Source organism: Xyrauchen texanus, chromosome 28 (assembly GCF_025860055.1).
Source record: "Xyrauchen texanus isolate HMW12.3.18 chromosome 28, RBS_HiC_50CHRs, whole genome shotgun sequence".
Lineage (NCBI taxonomy): Eukaryota > Metazoa > Chordata > Actinopteri > Cypriniformes > Catostomidae > Xyrauchen > Xyrauchen texanus.
This window is the reverse complement of record NC_068303.1, coordinates 40,362,962-40,384,389: the sequence shown is the minus strand read 5'-3', so window position 1 is coordinate 40,384,389 and position 21,428 is coordinate 40,362,962. Positions and strand designations below refer to the sequence as shown.

The 21,428-nt window shown below is 39.4% G+C and overlaps 1 protein-coding gene across 4 annotated transcripts in view; it reads right to left on the bottom strand.

Moving 5' to 3' along the window:
- The window catches only part of lama2 (laminin, alpha 2), a 385,152-nt gene that overhangs the window by 31,781 nt on the left and 331,943 nt on the right, over positions 1-21,428 (bottom strand). For all 4 annotated transcript variants that reach the window (XM_052095596.1, XM_052095599.1, XM_052095597.1 and 1 more), the window contains 8 exons: positions 19,779-19,912; positions 18,960-19,119; positions 18,476-18,600; positions 13,822-13,984; positions 12,580-12,724; positions 10,988-11,126; positions 8,154-8,274; positions 6,811-7,014 (listed from right to left, as the gene is read on the bottom strand). In XM_052095596.1, coding sequence (XP_051951556.1) covers positions 6,811-7,014; positions 8,154-8,274; positions 10,988-11,126; positions 12,580-12,724; positions 13,822-13,984; positions 18,476-18,600; positions 18,960-19,119; positions 19,779-19,912 — 1,191 coding nt within the window. The remainder of the gene's footprint in view (positions 1-6,810; positions 7,015-8,153; positions 8,275-10,987; positions 11,127-12,579; positions 12,725-13,821; positions 13,985-18,475; positions 18,601-18,959; positions 19,120-19,778; positions 19,913-21,428) is intronic.

Genomic DNA, 21,428 nt, shown 5'->3' with positions numbered 1-21,428 from the left:
CGGGTCCATCCGTCTGCCCCTTGTGTCTCCATGGACTGCCTAGTTGCCCCAGTGAACTGTCTCATTTCCCTTTTCTCCTCCCCGGTCTGCCTGTCTGGTCCCTGTGCCTCCATGGACTGCCCAGTTGTCTCAGTGTTCAGTCTCATCTCCCTTTTTTTCCCCGTGGTCTGCCTAATTGCCCCTTGTGCTTCCTGAATCTGTCTCTGTGTCTCTTGTACCTCCTTGACCTGTCCTTGTGTTCCTTGTGTCCCGTTTGGTCTGTCTTTTTCTCCCCCTCTTCTAGCCCCCCTCGCCTGGAACATTTTGGTGTTTTTTTGTTTTTAAGGTTGTTTAGACCGTCTGGAATCCGGTCCTTTGAGGGGGGGCTATGTTACGATCCCTGTGTTCTCTAGTCACGTTCATGTCACGTTTCCATGTGGTCCGTCCCGTGTTTTCTGTTTCACCCTCGCCAGTCACGTTCCATGTCACTCTTCCTTGTTACCCGTCCCGTGTTTTCCGTTTCACCGAACACGCTCCTGGTCATGTCTTCCTTGTTGCCCGCCTGTGTTTCTCTGTCTCTGTTAGAACTACACTTCCCTTCATCCTCGCTCCTCATCACCGCTGTCACAGCGTTATTGTCCGACCTGTCGCCTATTTTACTATCACCTGTCTTCGTTAATCTGTCATTGGGTTTGTTTGCTCATTGGTTCCTTTGTTCTCTGTCTGTGTATTTAAGCCCTGTCTGTTTGTTCTGTGGTGGTCGTTCGTTAATGTAAGTACAGCGTTTCCGTGTTCCTGTCCAGTTGTATGTTTTCCGCTCTCTGTCCGTGTTTCCGTCACTCGTTTCATGGTTACCCTGTTGTCCGTCAGCCCGTCCAAGGTTCCCCTGCTGTTCCAGTGTTCCTGCCGTTTTTTCCCATAGTGGATTTTGCTTTGTTCTTATGTTTGTTTATTTTGTCATCCCCCAATAAAACCCGCGTTTGGATCCGCATTCTTGTCTGTCTTCCCTGGTCATCACAGGCATAATGTTTATTACCATGAAACTTATTTTGACTCACCCCTCCTTTTCTTTAAAACAATAAAAAATCGTGGTTCCAGTGAGACACTTACAACGGAAGTTAATGGGGTCAATTTGTAAACGTTAAATTATTCACTGTTTCAAAAGACACAATACATAAACAATATGTGTTTTAACATGATTTTAGTGTGACAAAATCACTTATTAACCATTTCTGTTATATAAGTTTTATAACATTTGACAACTCGGTAGCCATGACGATGTAACGCTGTAAACTCTGAACCCCTAAAACAACAGTAAAAACGAAGAATTATTATACATGCTTATATAAAGTTGGGCCTCATTCACATTCATAGTAAGTGCCTCACTTTAACAGATTATTGGAAAGTCTTTTTGTGGTATTCAACATTATGCCACAAATGCTGTTGATTGATCTTGTATTGAACTCTGAATATTCCTTTAATTTCATTTTCTCATCACATTTAGTGATACAAAAATGACAACATTCCAAAAAAGCATAACGAAACCTTTTTTAAATGTTGTATAAATGCAACAGCGGTCCTTAGTGGTCACCAAATTCGGCACCACAATGTGAGGATGTAGCGGATGGTTGCAGGGAGCACTGTTAATTATTGTGATTGATTTCTGTCTTTTGATGAAAATATCCTTTAATTGAGTCAAAATTTCATCATATAGTATATATAAAGTATATTTTACTCAGAATACAGGTCAAACTGTAACATCCAAATATTTAAACATTTTCCAGTATACAAATTTAATAATTTAAACACAAAATATGATTTATCAACACAAACAACATGAAAACACTATCCAGAAAAACCTGTGCTCCTGAACTGTATATAATGTATATGTTACACTGAAGTACAGTATTAGCTTTTTATAGATTACTGTGTTGTGAATTACTTCGTGCTTTAGAGACTATTCAGTGTTTTAGACAGTTTAGGATATTACGTTAGGTGTAGCTCGTCTTTAAAGAAACTGTGAACTCACAATGCAACTTAGATCAAGTTAAGCTGTTTATTGGCTTCATTGTCTGTGCAGATGTAAGTTGTAAGTATTAATACTTGCATTAAGTTTAATATTACGTTTATGTTGCAAATATAGCTGATAAATCTCATATAAGATGCATTTGAGTGATTTAATTAACCTGTTTGTGTTCAAGCAAGGAAATTCCCTTCATTCTATGGACTCTACATTTGTGACCATTCAAGGCGCAACACTATGCGCAACAACCATGCTCTTCATCTTATCCAATTTTCGTGAGAGTGTTAAGTGCAGTTTTTCAGAGAAATAGATTAATGTGTTAAGACGTTTGAGAAGCACACCTATTCTCTGCACAAAATCTAAACTCAGTTCCTGCACTTGCAGTTTGGAGATTCCGCCAGCAGATGATATCAAAGAGCTATCGATCACTTTTAATACTAGTCCATGATTTGTGTGTCAGTAGATCAACATGATTGTTAATAATAATAATAATACTGTAATTATAGTCACAGCATTGTATTCAGCCCATTTACACTACCAAATTCTTATGAATGGGCTTGTCTTCATTTATATCGACGTTGCTTGACATTAAATGAAAAATATTGGGGGAAAAAAAGAATAATTATTTTTAGCACATTGTAAAACACCTTCCAGTTTAACTTTGATCTCATCATACTGTATTTTCATCAACAGTTTGTTCTAATTATAATCATTTGGTTATCGTCATGTGTCTTTTTCTTCACGTCTTTGTTAGCGATGACAAAATAAAAAAAAAAAGATATATTTTTGTTGAGGACGGGTTTTCATCGTTTTCATTCGTCAGATATTTTGTTGTCATTACCCCATGTGACTCTACCCTCCCTAGCAACCGGGCCAATTTGGTTGCTTAGGAGACCTGGCTGGAGTCACCAAGCACACCCTGGATTCAGACTCGCAACTCCAGGTGTGATAGACAGCATCAATACTTGCTGAGATACCCAGACCCCCCGATGAACAAAATATTTTAATTATGTAAATAAGTCACTTCGGACTATAAGTCGCAGGACCTTTTAGATGATAAAAAAAAATGCAACTTATATTCCGGAAAATACGGTAAATTAGGCCGACAAGATCTCCAGTTAAATCAACTAGGTCAATTTAAGTTACCTTGGTTACATAAAGTTTTTGAGTAATTTAAAAATGGGAAGATTGAGTAAAACTAGTTAGTGATGGCAAATTTTTTTGAGTGCAGAACAGAACAGAAACAACAGTTTGAATGTTAAATAGAATAAATACGTTAACTGTGTTAAGTGAATTTAATGTGTTACATATCTCTCTTATAAGTTAACAGTTTAACAGCCCTAGTATTAAATGTATAAGGAATGGGTGGTGATTTAAAGAAATTAGACTTTTGTGGCTTTTAGTTCATGTCTGTTAGCTTGATGTCCTTTTTATGATAGTGTTCTCCTTAACATTGATAAAAATAGTTTTTAGTAGCTTCAATGTATTTACAATCTACAGTTTTTCCCCTGCCCCAACTTCCTGTTTCAATAGATATTGTGTCAACACAGGATAGAAAACTCTACTCAAACAAGATATATAGATCCAAGATGGCAGCGTGGTAGCACGCAGTGGATGCTCCGGAATCAAATTGGTGCTATTTTTGTTAATTAGCCCGACCTTTACAGCACATGGACATCGGAGCAACCGGTGATCATTTTTTACCATCGCCAGACACTGCTCAAAAAACAACCAAGCTGTATGATGATCTGCAGCAGAAGCTACGTGATCTTGGCTTGCTGAGGAGACCAGGCCTCCAGTCCTCGGTGTCGCCTGATGCCGGTGGCCGGGGGAGGGGACGTTGTAAGTGGTGTGCTAGGAAGCGGAAGTGCGGCAAGAAGGCAGGGGTCCATGCTACCTTAAAAACAAACCCTAGCCGGCCGGCTCTCCCATCTATCCTGCTCTCAAAATTTTGCTCCCTGGACAATAAACTGAACTACATCCGACTCCAGCAGACTATGCAGCATGAGTTAAAGACCGCTGCGTCTTTGTTTTCACGGAGATGTGGCTCAGCGACAGAGTTCTGGACGCCGCCATTCAGCTAGGCAGGCTCGCCTCATTTCGTGCCGACAGAAATACAGCTCTGTGCGGTAAGACTCACAGTGGTGGCTTGTGTGTTTACATCAACACAGAATAGTGCAAGAACTCTATCCTAGTCTCTAGCTACTGCTCATCGCTGGTGGAGCTTGTGACTGTTAATGCAAGTGCTAATGCTAAGGAAGCGCTCGGTGAACTGTATGGGGCTATTAGCATACTGCAGAACGCTCACCATGACGGACTGTTTATTGTTGCCGGAGATATCAACCATGCGAATCTCAAGACAGTGCTCCCTAAATTCCATCAGTATGTGGACTTTGCAACGAGAGGGGCAAACACGCTAGATCTTGTTTACACAACATCCCAGGCGTGTACCGGTTGGAACCCCACCCCCACCTCGGCTACTCAGACCACATCTCTGTTATGCTAATTCTAGCATACAGACAGCTCGTCATATGCACAAAACCACTCCAGAAGCAGGTGAAAACCTGGCCAGCAGGAGCCATCTCTGCTCTTCAGGACTGTTTTGAGTGTACTGACTGGCACATGTTCAGGGAGGCTGCAACATATGGCGACTACCAACTTGGAGGAATACACAGCGTGTGTATTATACATCAGTGATCAGCTACATCAGTAAGTGCATTGATGATGTCACTTTCTCCAAGTCCATCACCAAACCCTCGAACCAGTAGCCGTGGATGACTGCAGAGGTGCATGCACTGCTGAAGACCCGAGACTCCATCTTTTAGAGTCCCGGGCCATCAGAGAGGCCAAGCGCGCACATGCCCAGAGAATCCAAAGTCACTTCCAGGACAGCGGCGACACGCGGTGCATGTGGCAGGGCATCCAGGCCATCACCAACTACAGGACAACATCAGTTGCCTGTGACAAAGATGCCTTCCTTCCAGATGGGCTGAATGACTTGCTCGGTTTGAGGCGCAGAATGACGTGGTGGCGAGGAAGGCCACCCCTCCTCCCAATGACCAGGTGCTCTGTCTTACCATGGCTGATGTGAGGAAAAACACGGCTGATGTAGAGTCAACCCACGGAAGGGTGCTGGACCAGACAACATTCCTGGCAGAGTGCTCAGAGTGTTCAGTGTCCTGCTTCAATGACTACCGTCCCGTCGCACTCACACACATCATCATGAAGTGCTTCGAGAGGCTCGTCATGAGGCACATGACTCAGCTGCCCACCGCACTAGACCCACTGCAGTTTGCGTATCATCCAAACCGTTTAACAGACGACGCTAGATAAAAAGGACACATACGTTCCAAAGCTGTTCATAAACTTCTGCTCAGCATTCAAAACAATCATTCCTCAGCACCTGATTGGAAAGCTGAACCTGCTGGGCCTGGACACCTCTCTCTGCAACTGGATCCTGAACTTCCTGACTGGGAGACCTCAGTCAGTCCGGATTGGGAACAGCATCTCCACCACCACCACAGTGAGCACTGGGGCCCCCCAGGGCTATGTGCTCAGTTCACTGCTGTTCACTCTGCTGACTCACGACTGTGCAGCAATGCACAGCTCGAACCACATCATCAAGTTCGCCGATGACACGACCGTGGGGGGTCTCATCAGCAAGAACGACGAGTCAGCATACAGAGAGGAGGTGCAGCAGCTAACGGACTGGTGTAGAGCCAACAACCTGTCTCTGAATGTGGACAAAACAAAAGAGATGGTTGTTGACTTTAGGAGAGCACAGAATGACCGCTCTCCACTGAACATCGATGGCTCCTCTGTGGAGATCGTCAAGAGCACTAAATTCCTTGGTGTTCACCTGGCGGAGAACCTCACCTGGTCCCTCAACACCAGCTCTATTACCAAGAAAGCCCAGTAGCGTCTCTACTTTCTTCGAAGGCTGAGAAAAGCACATCTCCCACCACCCATCCTCACTATATTCTATAGAGGGACTATTGAGAGCATCCTGAGCAGCTGCATCACTGCCTGGTTTGGGACTTGCACCGTTTCGGACTGCAAAACCCTGTAGAGGATAGTGAGGACAGCTGAAAAGATCATCAAGGTCTCTCTTCCCTCCATCAAAGACATTTACACAAAACACTGCATCCGCAAAGCAACCAGCATTGTGGATGACCCCACACACCCCTCACACAAACTCTTCACCCTCCAGCCATCTGGCAAGAGGTACCGAAGCATTCGGGCCCTCACGGCCAGACTTTGTAACAGCTTCTTCCCCCAAGCCATTAATACTCAGAGACTGGACTGACACACACACACCTAGCACTTTAATTCATTGTCACTTTACCTGGCTGCTACCTGAATAACTGCTATGTCCATAGAACACTATTTCATAGTATGTTATGTTTACATTTGGCATTTTTAGAAAGTGTCATCTTTTTGCACTACTCAGTCTACAAATGTGTACTGGTCGGCACTGCACTGTGTCTTACTGTGCCTATTGGTCTGTTCCTTTAGTAATTATTGTACTGTCCCGTTCTTTTTGCACACGTTTGCACGTGCACTTCATGTAGAAATGTTAATTAGTCTATGTAGTCTCATGTGGTTCTGTGTTTGTCCTAGGTTGTTTTTATGTAGCACCATGGTCCTGGAGGAATGTTGTCTCGTTTTGCTGTGTACTGTACTAACTGTATATGGTTGAACGACAATAAAAATCACTTTGACTTTGACTTGACAATTAAGAGTTGCAATGAGTGTGTGATTTTAATGGTGTGAGTACAGTGTATAGTGTGTGTATGAAGGGGTCAAACCTCTCCAGTCTGTCTGCGTTGCCTGCGTGACACATGGACGGGCATCAGGCCCTGTGTCCTCGAGGTCACGCCTCCTCTGCCGAACAGAATGATGCCGTTTTCACTCTTAGTGCTGAAGGAGAGCGTGATCTCTGACCCCACATCAAAGGATATGGGCTTCAGCTCCATGTAGCCGGGTCTGGGGAAGCTCACCGTGTGTAGATTCTGAGAGAGAAACACAGTCATTAAGTTTGTAGATGATTTGTGTCAAAATTTGAGAAGGCACCAGGAGTGGCATAAAGTCACTCAACAGCAATGTGAAAGACTGGTGGAGAGCATGCCAAGACTCAAGAAATCTGTGATTGAAAATCAGGATTATTCCACCAAATATTGATTTCTGATCTCTTCCTAAGTTAAAATATTAGTATTGTGTTGTATAAAAATGAATATGAACTTGTTTTCTTTGCATTATTCGAGGTCTTAAAACACTGTTTTGACCAGTTGATATTTTCTGCAAATAAATGCTCTAAATGACAATATTTTAATTTGGGAGAAATGTTGTCAGTAGTTTACAGAATAAAACAAAAATGTTCATTTTACTCAAACACATACCTATAAATAGTAAATCTTAAGTCTCTTAATTTTTACAGAGCTGTATATATATCAGGTGATATTATTGAATTTTGCATTCAGAACTGATTTGCAGAATTAAATAATATCATTTGATTGTTATTCATCTAAAAACATTTTCTTCTTTACATAGCTTCAGTGTACTTAGCTACTTTTTTGTATCTTGTAGTGTAGCTATTTACATTTTTAAAGAGTAGTTTGACTGCAGTAGCTGTAGTTGAAGTTATGAGTATCTTGGGAAAGAGTAATTTCAATGTGCACTAAAAATATAAATCAAAAAAGTCAAAATGGTCTCTCAGAGAATGCTGTCCAGTGTAGAATCGCAAATAATGAATTCAACTTATATATGAATAATGAATTACCATCGAAGTACAAGGCACTTCAGAGAACACCATAGAAATGTATGGCCAAAAACCATGGTAATAGTATGGTACTTTTCTGATGGTGATAATCATAATCCAACACGACAGCACTGTAAACCCTCCAGAAACTATTGCATGAAACTGCTGCGCACATATTGAGCGATTTGTTCAGATGTCTGATGAGATGATGATTCAACAGTCAAAAGAATAAAAGCATGTATTAAGGATGATATCAGCAGACACAGCACTTATTCTCTTTCTCTCATTGCCCCTTTAAAAACAGCGCTTGCAGAGAAATGTTTAATTTGATCCTTGAGTGAGGAGAGAGAAGAAGAGAGACAGGAAGGGATGAAAAAGCTTCTTTTGTCTCACCTCAATAGAGCAGCCCTTGATCAGTCCGGTGTAGTCTGGGCTGCTCAGCAAATTATACGGAGTTCTGGAAACTTCTATGTCTTTCATACAGCCAGAGAAACCCTTCAACTGCACCTCTGACCTGAGGAATCACATGTGGAAATGAAAAGAGTGATGCATGACTAGTCCAACTATTCTTGAGAAATTGTGCCTACACAGACAGTGTGAGAATTATACAATGACTTTCAGTCATCTTTTTGAAAGAATAGTTATTCTTTGGTGTTAAATCTGGGGAGGTTTGTCTTGTGCGACCCAAATGACAAGCAAAGTTAGCCACACGTCAACCATCATGAAGCTGCTGTTAAAATAATTCCTCGCATCTTAGTTTACTGTGCAGAGTCAACTACAAGTAAGTCATTGTCAGGTTGACTTAGTGAAGAGTGTAAACACTCAGGGGCAGATTCACTTAACAGTTGTGCCACTTTTATGTGAACACCTGTGTCTTAATCGCTAACCCTATCCCACCCGCAATGACGTATAGCGGGCACAAGTCTTGGTATTGAAATTGTGCTGCATCTTCAATATTTAAATGAAGTCATTGTCATACCTTTCCATGAAAACATGCCTCCTTTCTATGTAAATTAGGCTCTTTAAAGATTGCAATTAATTCACAAAAGTCTGTGCAATTTGCCCTACACAATATACATCACGCTATTACCGCAAAATGAAAGTAGACGGTAAAATGAATTTTATTTAAGAGAGATGTCAGTGAAAATTTCCAACCGATCGTTTCAGCAGTAATTAATCAAACACTCATCAATTGATGTTAAAGAGCGTTATAACCTGCCATATATCCAGATGCACGGTGTCGTCAAGCGCACGTTCTGCATGTTTAAGAGATGTCCAGACACTGTCTGGATCAAAGTGATGCGGTTCAGTCCAGGTAGGGTGGGTCAGATACGGTGGTCTGTGGCATGCTCGGCTATACTGAGGTCAGATTCGGCCCACAAGATCAGAAATGCGTTCAGTAGCGATTTTGTGGCAGCATTTGCACCTTTGTGTGATCTGCATAATTCCTCCAGTGAATCTGGTGCTAAACGAGTGCAGTTAGCGTGTGCAAATAACCACCACTATTAGCGGGCACAAATCATTCTTTGTGAATCTGCCCCAAAGTAAATTTACAGGAAGTTCAATTCAAGTAAAACAATAATTCGTCATCTTAAAAAATGACTAAAATAGTTTTTTGCAAAGTCAGACTAACAAACATAGACAATGCGTCCAGCATGTATACACATAAATCAGAGTGTAATTCACATCTGCGAACTGTGCGCATGCTCTGAATAACAGAGGTGATGCACAATATGTATTTAATATTGCATCAGATATTTTTTTCAAATATTCGATTATGCAGTGTGTCATGAATACTTCGATAGACAGATAAAGACTAGTCTCGGTGGTCTGGGTAACTCGGCGTGTATTGACGATGACTATCTCCCCTGGGGATGTGAGTTCAAATCCAGGTGGTGCTGAGTGACTCCAGCCAGGCTTCCTAAGCAACCAAATTGTCCCGGTTGCTAGGGAGGGTATAGTCACATGGGGTAACCTCCTCGTGGTCTCTAAAATGTGGTTTGCTCTTGGCAGGGCGGGTGGTGAGTTGTACGTGGATGACACAGAGAATGGCGTGGGACTCCACACACGCTTCGTCTCCGGTGTAACACGCTCAACAAGCCACATGATAAGATGCGTGGATTGATGGTCTCAGATGTAGAGGCAACTGAGATACGTCCTCCACCACCCGGATTGAGGTGAGTAACTACACCACCATGAGGACTTAGAGCCTTTTGGGAATTGGGCATTCCAAATTGGGGACAAAATGCGAGAATTTTTTTTTCACCCACAGTTTGGCTCTAACAGTCCAATGTAAATAGCACACAAAACTGAAAAAAAAAAAAATTCTGATTGGCTGATTTGATGGAACTTCCGTGAGTTGAAGCACACAAGACTTTTCGTCAGTCCACCTGGACACAGAGTCGTGTTAACAATGTTCCACATTGATATAATCAATATGGAACATTGTTTTGCAAGTTTGCCAGGTTAGTGACATCAAAGATATTCAAGTTTTGTTTGATGCACATTTACTGCTTTGTTTACTTGTGTTATGTCTGTGAAAAACTCTTGCTGTACTTGCTCTCTCTACACATTTTTCACTATTTTCTAAGTGTTTTCTGTTCAGTCGCTCACAAAGACTGCCGCACCAAGTGATTAACTCTCCCCACCCCATCCTTTTATTTATGGTATGATATATATATATATATATAACGCACTCCTAAACTGTGCATAATTACAAAATCAGTGCTGATTGATCTCTTTTTAGGAGGAGGTTCTTGGCCAGTTTAAGCTACTATACGTCCCAGACCTTTCTGTTGTAGTCAAAGATGATGACTAGCTCGTCTATGTGAAAACCCGCAGTAGCTCGACTATAACCGCACACATAAATGCACTCAATGGGACTCAACATAGCTCTTTTAATGCTATGGTTGCCTCATCAGGTGAACACGACTTTAGTGTCTATTTAGCAACAGATGAACAAATGCACTCTATCTAACTTGTAATGTAACTTTTGTGGCTACCAAAATGTTGTTGCTGTTTGCTGCCACTGCTCAATTGCCCATTATGTAATAAGTAGATTCTACACCTCAGTAATTTGTGTAATGTACTCAGCTTGGTGTCCAGCAACTACAACAAACTTTACAAAGTAAAAAAAAAAAAAACCTTGTGGCATATGGGGTTAACTCCCTCTCAAATCCTCTTCAAACCAAAATCCCTCCCTTCATGAGAAGTGTAAATTCCCATACCTATAAATTCCAGCTTTGGGTAGACCTCCAAAATACATCCTCTCATCTTCCCTCAGGTTGAGCCCTGTAGCGCCACCAGGAGATGCCATCACCAACTGCTCATCTTCATTCATATCAATGTTCACTATGGTGATGGTTGCTAAGTTAAGGGGAAAAGAGACAGTGAGGTCACAGAAAGCCAAACTGAGTTTCTTTAGTTTATCAGTTATCATTGATTACATCGTTATTTTGTTAAATCAGTTCTGCAGAATGAAAGATTTAACGGTACACAAAATATTGACCTGCAATGTTTTGTGTAATCCAATTACAAAGTAACTAGTTACTGTAATTTACTTACATTTAGTCAAAAAGTAGTGTAATGCATTGTATTTAAAAAATGTTGTACTTAGTCTACAGACTTTCAATTATTTTCTTTTAAAGGGGTCATGTCAAGAGGAATACAATTTCCTTGATATGTTGACATATAACATATAAGGTCTTACTACTGTAAATTCAGAACTCAAAACGTAATCCCCAATGGATTTATTGAAACCAAGCTGCAAAAACTCTCTTTGTTCTCAACTTCTGCAACTTCTCTACATCACTAGGGGTGCATTCATTCATGACAGCCTCTACAGCTCAATAACTTGAACAAAAGGGTTGTTCATTCACTTCTGATTTAATTTCAAATATAGCTGTATTTTCCAGGAGCTGCACGATGTTACCCAATCATAACAGTGGGAGTTTATGCTGAAGTTTTAAGGAGGGGCTTAGGCCAAAACCGAGTGTTTCAGACAGAGTGACAAAATCAGGGTGGAAAATGAACACATATTGCTAAATGATTACTGTTTTAATGCAAACTAACATTAACAGTGCACCTTAGGGAAGATAATAAAACTATAAAAAAAGAGCATTTCATGACCCCTTTAAGTACATTAACAGGGTTACACATATTTCTAAAATAATATGATTTATGTTAAACACATTTAACATATGAATTATGTTCATATGTACATCTGTTCTTGCGTAAGAGAGAACCATGTGGAGTGTGTGACTTGTGTGCAACAAGAAACAAGGAGGAAATATATTATTTTGCAGTCGTTGAGCAGAAAAGTGTTTTAAAAGTAACTTAAAAGAACAGTAATTAGTAATGTGATCAATTTTCAATTAAGTTACATTTTAGAGAAGTAATTCGTTTTGGATTACTTTTTGGAGTAACATGCCCAACACTGTTGACTGGCAAGTTACGTCTTCACGTAGCATATCTGAATATACGCATGAGTAATGCAAATTAGATTTTTGGAAGATTATCAGTCAATAAAGACTTAAATTTCAGTTTTTTACTCACACAAAGCTATCATATGACTTCAGAAGACTTGAAATATAGCATATGAGCCATGCAGTTACGGTGGGGGTTTTCAATGTCCTATTTGGAGCTCGACAGATGTAGTAACTATAAACTGTCATTGTAAAGAATAGAGCTGCATAACTTTCTTTTTTTTTTTTACAGATTTGTAAGATTTCCACAGTAAAAAAATTAAAACAAAATATGGGTTTAGAATGACAAAGTTGAGAAGGTCAAATAATTTTCATTTGAGGATGAACGTCTGTACCTTCTTTCTTCATCCGGGAAATAGTGAACGATTTCCATTTTCCATCGTTGTGCCGTTTGTTACTGGTGACTGAGCCGTTGCCTGATCCCAGATCATAACTCACCTTTACCCTGCCATCACTCAGCTCTGCACTTATGAAGTCTTTCTGCTCAGAGAGAGACAGAGAGAGAGAGAGAGAGAGAGAGAGAGAGAGACAGGTTGATTTTACACTGCATCTATGAGAAAACATTTAAATAAATAGTTCATAGTTCAATAGATCATAGTTAGTACATATAGGGAAGACCGGGGAAATTGGTCACATGGGCTCTATCCTAGTTATGATAAGATTTGGAGTCAATAGTCCAATTCTAAAACATTTGTTTTCTCTAAGAGAGGTTCTGCATGTTGTTTTCAATCACTTAGTTCAAAACTCTCTTAAATTATACATATATAATTTTTTATCTTATGCTCCAAAGTAAACTTTCCATCTCATCATGATTTTGTTATGGCTCTTGGGTAAACAAGTGAACATACCAAATCAAACCACACTGGCATACATTACAGCATGGATCAACTACATAGTGAAAGCAGATTTTTACCAAAAGGGTTAAATGTGTTCTTAAGACAAAGGTATTTTCCATGAAAGTCAGGTTGGGGCATGTTGTCACATTTAGTGTGTTAATGTCAAAAATGTATGTTTTGTTGATTAAATAAAATATTTTATATTTTTTGTACATTAGTTTTTCTATTTGTGTTGTTTCATGAATTATTTTGTGCCTCATTATTGTTTTACTTTTACATTTTCCTGAAATACCTGTAATAAGCTGTTCAATGCAGGCAGGTATAGAGGTGTAGATTGTGGTGTGGTGGTAGTGATGGTGTGGTGACGTGGGAACTCATTTCTCTCAATGCTCACATGAAGCCTATGCCATTAGTTTAATAGCAGGTAACGTTGTGACAACTTGCCCCATAAAGTGTGACAACATGCCCTGCTATCGTGGCGAGATGTCACAAAGAACAACGTGTGTTTAAAGAACTGTATCTGTTTTCCAGAGCAATAATGATGAAATTGTTTGTGAGCTTTTTTTGTAGCCAAAACTTGAAGGTTTGTCTCTATATAGAAATTCACTTTTAAAAATAAACTTACACTGAAGAATATTCACTGGAGTAAAGGGTGGCATCTAGCCCTGGTCTCCCCCTATATATATATATATATATATATATATATATATATACAGTATATGTGTGTGTGTGGGCTTTTACCATGTCCTTAGTGGCAAAGTACATCATCACAGCGTCTGTGGAAAAGGTGCGGAACTTGAACATCACTGTGGAAACATTGGGGTTCCATCTTGTGGGACGGCTGACGGCTGCATAACCCTCTCCATCAAACTGCACCGTGCCTTCAGTGTCAGCGGGCTGAGGACTGCACACATGGAAGTCAACATCAAGATTTTGTGTTAAAATGGACCCATTTGTATGAAGGAAAGTGTGTTTTAAATGCTGGTCATTGGCCATTTCTTAAGGAGATTAGCCACAGCGTTTTGAACAAGCTGAAGGCGTGAAATGGACAAATGAAGGGCATCAATGTAAAGCGAGTTACAGTTATCAGGGGCGAGAAGTAACAAAAGCATGGATCACTGTTTCAAACTTGCTTAATGACAATAATTACTTAACCTTAGATAACAAACAAAGATGATAAAAACATGATTTTACCACAGAGCTTGTCTGCTTTTCAAAATTGAGTTAGCTGTCAGACAGAACACCCAAGTTCCTAGTGCACATGGTCCTATAAGTTGAGAGGAGTCTAGGTCAAAATCACATGCACTGTTGTTATTCAAGCCAAACAGGATGATTTCAGCTTTACTCTCGTTCAGTTTAAAAAGTTATTCGTAAGCCATAACTTGAGTTCATCTAAACAGTCTAATATAGGCTGTAAGGCATGTTTGTTGTCACGCGTTAAAGGGAGATACATTTGGGTGTCGTCAGAGTAGAGGTAAAAATGTAAAACAATGGAGCCCAGTGGAAGCATATACAGAGAAAACAACACAGGGCCAAGAATTGAGCCCTGTGGAACACCCCAACTTAGATGAAAATCAGAGGAAGAATGATGTCCAAGATGGACTATTAGTAAGTGATGAACGGAACCACTTCAACACTGTGCCCCAAAGTCCCACACATGACTCCAATCGAGAAAGAATGATATTGTGATCAACCAAATCAAAGGTGGAGCTAAATTCTAACAAGATTAGAGCCATAGATTTCCCAGAATCATGTAATGTAATGATGTCATTTGAAACTCATAAGAGAGCAGATTCGGGACTGTGACAAGCTTTAAAACCAGATTGGAATATTTCATGATTTTAGAAATAAAAGGCAAGTTGGAGATAGGGCGAAAGATGGTCAGGGAAGTGGGGTCCAGATTTGATTTTTTAAGATAAGGTGACATCGAAAAAATTATTTTCCAGATGTGTGTGACTTTCTTCTGCAGAACGTTTTTAGAAGAATATCTCAGCACTGTAGGTTCATACAATGCAAGTGAACAGGGTCTAAAACGTTGAAGCTCAAAAAAGCACATAAAGGCAGCATAAAAGTGACCCGTTAAGGCTGATAAAGGCTGCCTCTGGAGGCTGTATATGGAGGCAGGAAGGGATCAAAGCAAGGGCGAGGCTAGCCCCTTTTTAGGGGTGCTTCAGCACCCCTAAAAAGGAGCTCAGCACCCCTAAAACTTGGAGTAAGAAATGTTGTTATTCTAAAATTTTTGTTCGTCTTTGACAAGGTTAAATAATGTCCAAAACATACTCCATAGTTTGTGGTTTAAAATGTATGTGTTAAGGATGAAAATGAAAACATCCCTGCTTAGCAAATGGTGTCATCCTCTTCTATTCTTCTACTTCTCCTCTGTACCTGCACCGCTCAGCACGACCGTCATCCAGCGCGGAACACACGCAGAGGGAGAACCCGTTATGCAGTGTTGTGAATCAACTAAGTTGCTCCAAAGCTGTGTCTCACACTTCTTTCCTTTTACCTAGAGTTGTTCCGATTCCGAAACCATATCGGTGAGTACTGGAGTCAGTATCCTGAATCACCATGGTACACCTAGAATAAGTGTTTATTTTCGGACTATTTTAATCCAGCGGGTCGCCGCCGCTGTGGAGTAGCACAGGACCTGGGTGACTCGTCCATAGTCATAAACGGAGAGAAGTAGCGCCAGTTACAATGTTCTTCCGCAAGACGCGTGCAGTTCTGTTTATTAACTGCTAGAGCGTGAAACAAAAACAGCAGCATGACAAATAAACTGCGTACCTGTGTAGTGCGTACGTGTGTCTCTGTTGTTAAAGTTTATTGTTAATTTGATACTCATTTTAACAATCAGTAGTCATGTAAACATGACATCACGTGCGTCTTTTCTGGTCAGTCATCATGGAAACATGAAGCCCTGGCGTTTGGACCAGAGCAGGGGTGAAAATTTCATTAAAATGTTGGGGGGGATAATAAACATAACAATTCTCAAGAGCAATTTTTGAAGGGGACACCAAGGTTTTTTTTGTTGTTGCCCCATTTGCATTTGTATTATTTTATTTCTTCAACAATTATTTTAAGAATATATCATTATATTATTTACAATACACATATTTTAATGATATTTTAGGGGGGGACAACCCTCAGATGGGGGGTCCTGACCCCCGCGATTTCCGCCTATGGACCAGAGTAAAACAAACATATCACTGTATACCACCAGTGTGTGTGAAAACACTCACTGTGGCTTTTTAAATGAATTGTTATTCATTCCTAGATTTATATCTGTTATTATTCAGTTGTGGCTGACTATCAAACTAGACAATAAAAGAAAGTTTAATGTTTTTCTTTTGCTGTATTTATTCATTCCTCACACACAGAGGATTTAACCTGAACCAGGCTTAACTCCTGAACTCCTAGCATTACTGTCTCTGTTTGTTTGTTTGTTTGTTTGTTTGTGTGTGTGTGTGTGTGTGTGTGTGTGTGTGTGTGTGTGTGTGTGTGTGTGTGTGTGTGTGTGTGTGTGTGTGTGTGTGTGTGTGTGTGTGTGTGTGTGTGTGTGTGTGTGTGTGTGTCCCCTGCCAGTGAACAATGGACATACAACAGTTCTTTAAAAGAAAAAAGACAGATTCAGGTGAGAGACTATGGACAGTCCATAATGACCTCTGTCTTGTTTTTTGTTTTTTTTGTTCTTCTGAAAAGTGTTAAGCTAAAGTAACAGATAATGCAAACCAGCTATCTGTTGTTGTATCAAATTACTTATCTAGGCAATGGTCCCCTGCTTTTATTTTTTTTATTTATTTCAAACCCACAAAGGAGAATACAGCTTCTCTTGTGAAAGGAATTTGTGATTTAAAAAAGTTTCTAAGCCCAATAATAATAATAATAATAAAGACATTTAAAATGACACGCCTCTGTGTGCCTTTTGATCATATCCTTAGAATCTGTAAATGGTGTCCATAACATTTTTGTGACATGACAAACTGACCTCAACTCTCCTGCCTACAATATATTTGTGTATGATTGTCAGTGCCAAGGGAAAGAGAGGGAGATGGAGAAGGAGAAAGGGAAAGGGAGAGCATGCAGGAAGAACCAGGTGAGAAAACAACAACAATAAATAACTTATTGGCATTAAGTAGCCTATATTACATTTACTTTTTGTAACATTATTTTACACCACATTTTTTCATAATAAAGGAGGAGGAAAACAACAGGGAGAGTCCATAAGGGATGAGAGGGAATTACATTTTGTTGTCCAAGTACCTGTTACTTTGTTCAATGACAATAAAGTTGAATCTAATCTAACCAATCTGATGACTGTTGTTACAAAAGTAGGCACATGGAGTTAATGGTCAGGAAAAGCATCTGAGTGAAGAAGGTTTTGTGTTTGTTACAGGGGGCTGTCTGTGTGAACTCTCACAATTAAGCTGGTGCTCTGAAAAGGTCTAAAAAAAAAAAAAAAGAAGAAAAAAAATCTGGATTTTGGAGTTAGTTGAACCAATGTTAAAATGATAAAGTTATTTTTCAATAGACATATTTTTTGTTTTTGTGGAAAATAAGGTGGGTGGTGGCAGTGTGGCTCATTGGGTGCTCAGCACCCCTAAAGCTCTGACCGTAGAATCGCCCCTGGATCAAAGCATGTCCGAATCCAATGTTCGTGTCACATTCTGTCTACTGAGATACCTTCATCTGATCAATTTTTGAATGCCGCATAGATGTCTCCTTCGCTGCCAGTGAAATCTCACAATCCTGTTCACTTGAATTGTATGGACCTGCAGAGCTGAAATATTCCTCTAAAAATCTTCATTTGTGTTCTGAAGAAGAAAGAAAGTCACACACATCTGGGGGTGCATAAATGATGAGAGATTTTTGGGTGAACTATCCCTTTAAGATGTGCAGTATTTCTATCCACATTGTTCAGTTTGATATGTTTCTGTATTTTACAGTTCATGATGAGGACAGTCACACTGCAGTACAATTTACACTTTTTTCTTTAAATTGCAAAAAAAAGAAAAAAAGACAGAAGATCTAAATGGATCACTAATAGATGCACAGTTTGTTCGATGGATTTGTTTAAATCTTTTAACTGATGAAACAAAAAAATTGTAGGTCATGCCAAAAGAAAACTAGTTGATGAAAAACTTCAAAAACATGGGCTGTGACAATTATACATTGTCTATAGCATTTCGATAATATAACCCATTTAACAAACGGTACAGTATGTCTGTCCCTCACAGCCTCATTTTTTTATAGTGAAAATGTGAAAAAAGAAACATGGCATCTACCCTGATGAAGATCTAATTACAAAATGACTGTTGTTTTCTGTCCAGTCAAGTGATGAAAATATAAGAGAAATAATGAATGGCCTTTTTCTGCGAACACAGTAAAATCCACGTACCTGACCACACAACCAGCGCAATCACCGTCTCTCTCTTTGTAGTTCCACAGGCCGATGGGTTTTCCATCCAGAGACGTCTCACCCATACAGCCAGAGAATGTGGTGATTTTCACAGCCTCTGCCTTCTACAAACACATACAGAGAGGACCATTTAGTATGCATTTCAGGTCCCACTTATTATTAGGTGCCTTTAACCACTATGTGCTTATAATGCATGTACATTTGATATGCTCTACTTGTAAAAGTATGTGTGACATGCTGTACTTACATTTAAGGTGGGTGCCTAGATGGTAAAAATATTCTGCAGAAAGTCTCAAAGTCTACCCTACCCCTAACCGTAACCTTTGTAGCAGCAAATATGAGTCTAGTTCAAGTTTCGCAAAACAATAGGTATGAAACAATACGGGTATTGCATCAAATGCCTTTTAAAGTATAACAAAAATTACAACAAAAGTGTAGTCTGCAGTGGAATGATCCTTCTCACCTTCACTGATCCCAGCATGCCACCCACAAACAGGTAAGCGTTATGGTCCACATCCAGTACAGTGAAGCTCTCGGGTGATTTGGCACTGCTCAGGGTGGGTATGATGCCCGTCTTCGGCCCCTCCAACGCGTGCACTGAGATACTGCCGTTTAGCCCAATACTGGACACCGGTAATACAAGAATAATCTTGGATTTGCTTCTACCAGTGATAATCATTTCGATTTCAATCATGTAAAAATTTATAGAATTGATTTATTATGTTTTCAAAAAATGATTAAAGATAAATCATTTTGTTCATTTGTATGTATTGTCTACAGTTCAGATAAAGTTCTATACTTTCATTTTAGACATTACAAATTACTGTGTAACATGTAAATCAAATCAATAAATTCATTTCTATTAAATGAATTAATAATAAATAAAAAATATCTATCAATTAAAAAATCGAAATGATGTAAGAAGCTACAATCGTAAAGGGGTGTAAGAATAAACACATTTATTATTTGGTAACAGTGGTGGCTAATAACAAGTTTACTCAGATTTACTGTAGTAATAACAATAACTGTAGTATCTATCTTGGCAAAAATTTGGATGAACACGTTCATATTTTTTTAAGTGTGATTGTATCGGTGTTGATCACCATTAAGAACTGAAAACTGCTAAATGATATACTTACTTACTGTATGTATGTATATATTTAAAACGACAAAAGTCATTTTCAATGTAAGGTGAAAATGTATGATTCTATGTAGATATTCTGGTTTGCAATATATTAACCATGCATGTACTGTATGTGAACCTTATAGAACCCTTTATTACCGTGATGCTTCAATTCGATGCCAGTTTCCATCATTGATGATGAGATCAGGATATTCTACACGGCCCACCCCGGAACCCACATCCCACAGGAAGTTCACCTTCCCCTTCCTCATCTCAATCGCCAGGAAATCCACCTACACGTGACACACACACACACACACACACACACACACACACACACACACACACACACACACACACACACACACACACACACACACACACACACACACACACACATGTTGTGTTTCCATGTTTTATGGGGACTTTCCATAGACATAATGGTTTTTATACTGTACAAACTTTATATTCTATCCCCTAAACCTAACCCTACCCCTAAACCTAACCCTCACAGAAAACCTTCTGCATTTTTACATTTTCAAAAAACATAATTTAGTATGATTTATAAGCCGTTTTCCTCATGGGGACCGACAAAATGTCCCCACAAGGTCAAAAATTTCGGGTTTTACTATCCTTATGGGGACATTTGGTCCCCACAAAGTGATCAATACACGCTCACACTCACACACACACACACACACACACACACACATGTTGTGTTTCCATGTTTTATGGGGACTTTCCATAGACATAATGGTTTTTATACTGTACAAACTTTATATTCTATCCCCTAAACCTAACCCTACCCCTAAACCTAACCCTCACAGAAAACATTCTGCATTTTTACATTTTCAAAAAACATAATTTAGTATGATTTATAAGCTGTTTTCCTCATGGGGACCAACAAAATGTCCCCACAAGGTCAAAAATTTCGGGTTTTACTATCCTTATGGGGACATTTGGTCCACACAAAGTGATAAATACACGCTCACACACACACACACACACACACACACACACACACACACACACACACACACACACACACACACACACACACGTACACAGTTCAAGCAAGCCCACTAACAATATCAAAAGTTGATGATATTCAGCAGAAAACACTCACCGATATTGACATTTATGTATTCAAACAGAAGTTAACTTTGATGAAGCACATACACACTGAAATATATGAATGTAAACCAGCCTATACTGAAGAGTGGGGCACAATTCAGAATTTAAAAAGTGTTTCCCTTCCAATTCATGAGTTAAAATTTCAGTTGAATTGGCCACACACCACTAGATGCTAAATTGGAATTTGAATTGGATTTACTGAATTACAATTGAAAATATTTTTTTCCCCCACAACTGATTAGACATACTTCTTTAAAAAAATAAAATTCAATCCTGTCAAAACAATTGACACAAGACAAAAATACATGTATCTGAAAAAAATCATACTGCCATGTTGTTTGGTTCCATTGTGAGAAATAAAATGAAATGTTTCATTCCACCATGTTCCATAAAATGAAAGTTAATCTATTATACATAATGACATAGTATATAGTAAATAAAGGAAATCCAAATCTTTGTAGGTGGTATTTCAAACATTGATTATTAATGTCATCTAATGTTTCTGGATATACCCTACATGTTGTGTGTATGAAAACATTTTAATGGGTGTTACTATAGTTTATACTGGAAAATGACATGTATAATAATTTTTTTTAACCTCTTTTCTCCCAATTTGGAATGCCAACTACTTAGTAGGTCCTCGTGGTGGCGTGGTTACTCGCCTCAATCTCAATG